Here is a 3,921-nt window from a genome sequence, read left to right as displayed (position 1 = left end):
TTGTGGTGGAGTTCTGTTACGGTAAAGAATTGAATTTTTGCTAGCGTTGTCGTTTGTCTTTGTATTTTAGCTGTATTTTTTCTTCAGCAAATATGAAAAGGTCGAAAGAGCTCTACCTTATCCTTATGCATCCGAAAAGTCTCCCTGGATGATTATTGTTACAGCTAGAAAAACTTAATTGTATCACAAGAGTGATCAGAGATTCAATAAGCATGAATTAATCAGTGTACACATAATAACGCGCGGTTTACTTTTCCTTCAGAAGGCTACCTAACCTATTTGGTTAGTACTTCCGTGTGGACAATATTCTTTGTGTACGTCTCGCTTGTACTTATTTCCATCTTCTTGTTCTTCTTCTGGTTCACCTTCTTCTTTTCCTCTTTCGTATTCTCATTCTCCTCTTCACATGTACCTATTAGTACCTTTATGTTTGATGTTGCAGTTGCTCTTGAAAGCGCGACATATAGTTGACCATGTGAGAAAACCGGTTTAGGTAGGTAGATGCCGACATTTGGTATTGTCTGACCTTGTGATTTGTTTATTGTCATCGCGAAGCTGAGCCTGACTGGAAATTGTTTCCTCTTGAAACGGAACGGAAACATTTCTTCGTCCGAGGGGCATAATGGTATTCGAGGCAAGAAAACTCGCATTCCAGAATGTTGTCCTAGCACAATCTCTGCGTCAATTGCATTTTTATGGAATCCACGTACCACCAATCTTGTGCCATTGCAGAGGCCATTAGCGGGGTCGATATTCCTGAGTAGTATGATCGGACAATTAATCTTGAGCTTTAGCATATGTGGAGGCAGTCCGTTTGGGGTAAGGTTGTTTAGGAAGTCTTCTGGATAGTATCCATATGGGTCTTCTTCTACGGAATCGAAGCTGTAGTACACCATCTCCTCCCCTTGGAATCGATCAATCATTTTTAGGTTGATTTTGTCGACGCAATCATTCTTTGTTGCTAAAATTGCTCTTGATGTGATGTATTTTGGATCTTCTAGGGAGGAGCCTGGTGTTCTGTAGATATGGTCGATGAGTTTATCTAGGCCATTATGATTATTTGGCACGCATATACTTGTAGGTAAAAGTATTTCGCCACCCTCGTTTGTTTTCTCAGTTCCGTTTCCAATGTGCAGTAGGTATTCCGCGAACCACGGGTCGTTCCGAGCCCTCATATTGCGCACAAGCTTCATTTGTCTCATGCATTTCCATAGATCTGACCTGGTTAGTGACGCATCTACTATTTGAGCTCTTGTACCTTTTCGGACAACTGGGAGCACTTGTCTAAAGTCTCCTCCAAATACGACCGTTTTCCCGCCAAATAGAAGATCTGGTCTGTCCATTATGTCCCTCATGCTTCTGTCTAGCGCCTCAACTGCCTGCCTCTTTGTCATAGATGCTTCATCCCAGATTATTAGAGAAGCCACTTGCAGTAGCTTGGCTGTCCTGCTCTGTTTTGTGAATCCACAAATTGCTCCCTCATCTATTCTTAGTGGAATCTTGAACCTGGAGTGTGCTGTCCTCCCTCCTGGCATTATGGAAGCGGCAACACCTGAAGTGGCTGTCGCTAGAGCAATCTTTCCCTGACCGCGTATCGTGGCCAAGAGTGCTCTGTAAAGAAAAGTTTTTCCTGTGCCTCCCGGCCCATCGACGAAGAATATGCCTCCTCTTTTGCTGTCAATTGTTGCTAGGATTTCATCGTAGGCCGCTCTCTGCTCTTTGTTTAGGCTCCCATGTAAAGATCTGTCCTCAACATTTACCTCGATCGACAACTCCTCGGTCATCTCTCTAGGTACGTCGTCTGTCGTGTCATGTTGTTCATCAATCTCTGGTAGAGGAAATGACTGAATTTCCTTTCCCATTGACTGAAGTATGTCCCTGATATTTTTTAGTACCATCTGTTCCACAGTGTGCTTGCATTTGCAGTTTCTGCTGTAGTCTTCAGACATTGCCTCTAGGTGATTGTTCCAGAGGCCAAGGACGTCGCTAGGCTCGCAAAATACGAGGATTGTCGCGAATAACTGATGTCTACGCCCCCCTCCTTTTCCTGTAGACAGTGTTGGGCCTCCAAGAGCAGAGGTTTGTAGAACAGCAGCAAGTTTTCCCTTAAGTGGATCACCCAAGGTTTATCGAACTCAGGGAGGAAGAGGTCAAAGATATCCCTCTCATGCAACCACCGCAACCACAAAGCAAGAAGTCTCTTGTGTCCCCAACACACCTAATAGGTGCACTAGTTCGGCGAAGAGATAGTGAAATACAGGTGGTATAAATAAGTATGAGCAGTGGCAACGGCACCGGAAAAGTGCTTTGCCCAGGACGAGTAAACAAGCGTAGTAACGCAGCGAGTAGTAACGCAGTAAAACAATAAACAAGCGGCGATAGCGATATTTAGGAACAAGGCCTAGGGATCAGACTTTCACTAGTGGACACTCTCAACATTGATCACATAACGAGAATAGATAAATGCATACTCTACACTCTTGTTGGATGATGAACACCATTGCGTAGGATTACACGAACCCTCAATGCCGGAGTTAACAAGCTCCACAATTCGATGTTCATATTTAAATAACCTTAGAGTGCATGAAAGATCAATACGACTAAACCAAGTACTAACATAGCATGCACACTGTCACCTTCACACTATGTAGGAGGAATAGATCACATCAATACCATCATAGCAATAGTTAACTTCATAATCTACAAGAGATCATAATCATAGCCTACGCCAAGTACTAACACGGATGCACACACTGTCACCATTACACCGTGCGGGAGGAATAAAACTACTTTAATAACATCACTAGAGTAGCACATAGATAAATTGTGATACAAAACACATTGCAATCATAAAGAGATATAAATAAGCACTTCACTATGCCATTCATAACGAGTGAATAAGTATTCGGTGAAATATAGCCTAAGAGACCCACACGGTGCACACACTTGTCACCTTTACACACGTGGGACAAGGAGTCTCCGGAGATCACATAAGTAAAACCCACTTGACTAGCATAATGACATCTAGATTACAAGCATCATCATATGAATCTCAATCATGTAAGGCAGCTCATGAGATTATTGTATTGAAGTACATAGGAGAGAGATGAACCACATAGCTACCGGTACAGCCCCGAGCCTCGATGGAGAACTACTCCCTCCTCATGGGAGATAGCAGCGTTGATGGAGATGGCGGTGGTGTCGATGGAGGAGCCTTCCGGGGCACTTCCCCGTCCCGGCGGCGTGCCGGAACGGAGACTCCTGTCCCCCGGATCTTGGCTTCGCGATGGCGGCGGCTCCGGAAGGTTTTCTCGCGGTTTCGTCGAACGTGGTAGGGTTTTCGCGACGGAGACCTTAAGTAGGCGGAAGGGCAGGTCGGGGGCCACACGAGGGCCCACACTATAGGTCGGCGCGGCCAGGGCTTGGGCCGCGCCGCCCTATAGTCTGGCCACCTCGTGGCCCCACTTCGTCTCCTCTTCGGTCTTCTGGAAGCTTCGTGGCAAAATAGGACCCTGGGCGTTGATTTTGTCCAATTCCGAGAATATTTCTTTACTAGGATTTCTGAAACCAAAAACAGCGAGAAAACGACAGCGACACTTCGGCATCTTGTTAATAGGTTAGTTCCGGAAAATGCACGAATATGACATAAAGTGTGCATAAAACATGTAGATATTATCAATAATGTGGCATGGAACACAAGAAATTATCGATACGTCGGAGACGTATCAGCATCCCTAAGCTTAGTTACTGCTCGTCCCGAGCGAGGTAAAACGATAACAAAGATAATTTACTGGAGTGACATGCCATCATAACCTTGATCATACTATTTGTAAACATATGTAATGAATGCAGCGATCAAAACAATGGTAATGACATGAGTAAACAAGTGAATCATAAAGCAAAGACTTTTCATGAATAGCA

At 44.5% G+C, this 3,921-nt stretch overlaps 1 protein-coding gene across 1 annotated transcript; it reads right to left on the bottom strand.

The window, feature by feature from the left end:
* Positions 1-275: 275 nt before the first annotated feature.
* LOC124682172 (ATP-dependent DNA helicase PIF1-like) lies at positions 276-1,949 on the bottom strand. Its single transcript, XM_047216913.1, has one exon. It carries the CDS (start codon positions 1,947-1,949, stop codon positions 276-278), a length of 1,674 nt encoding a protein of 557 aa, XP_047072869.1.
* Between the last annotated feature and the right edge of the window lie 1,972 nt (positions 1,950-3,921).

This window comes from Lolium rigidum, unplaced genomic scaffold (genome assembly GCF_022539505.1).
Source record: "Lolium rigidum isolate FL_2022 unplaced genomic scaffold, APGP_CSIRO_Lrig_0.1 contig_6993_1, whole genome shotgun sequence".
Taxonomy (NCBI): domain Eukaryota; kingdom Viridiplantae; phylum Streptophyta; class Magnoliopsida; order Poales; family Poaceae; genus Lolium; species Lolium rigidum.
Note: the sequence above shows the minus strand (reverse complement) of the source record. Positions and strands in the feature narration are given on the sequence as shown.

Bases quoted from the DNA above. Each gene is read 5' to 3' on its own strand.
- LOC124682172 (XM_047216913.1), bottom strand. From the start codon at position 1,949: ATGTCTGAAGACTACAGCAGAAACTGCAAATGCAAGCACACTGTGGAA.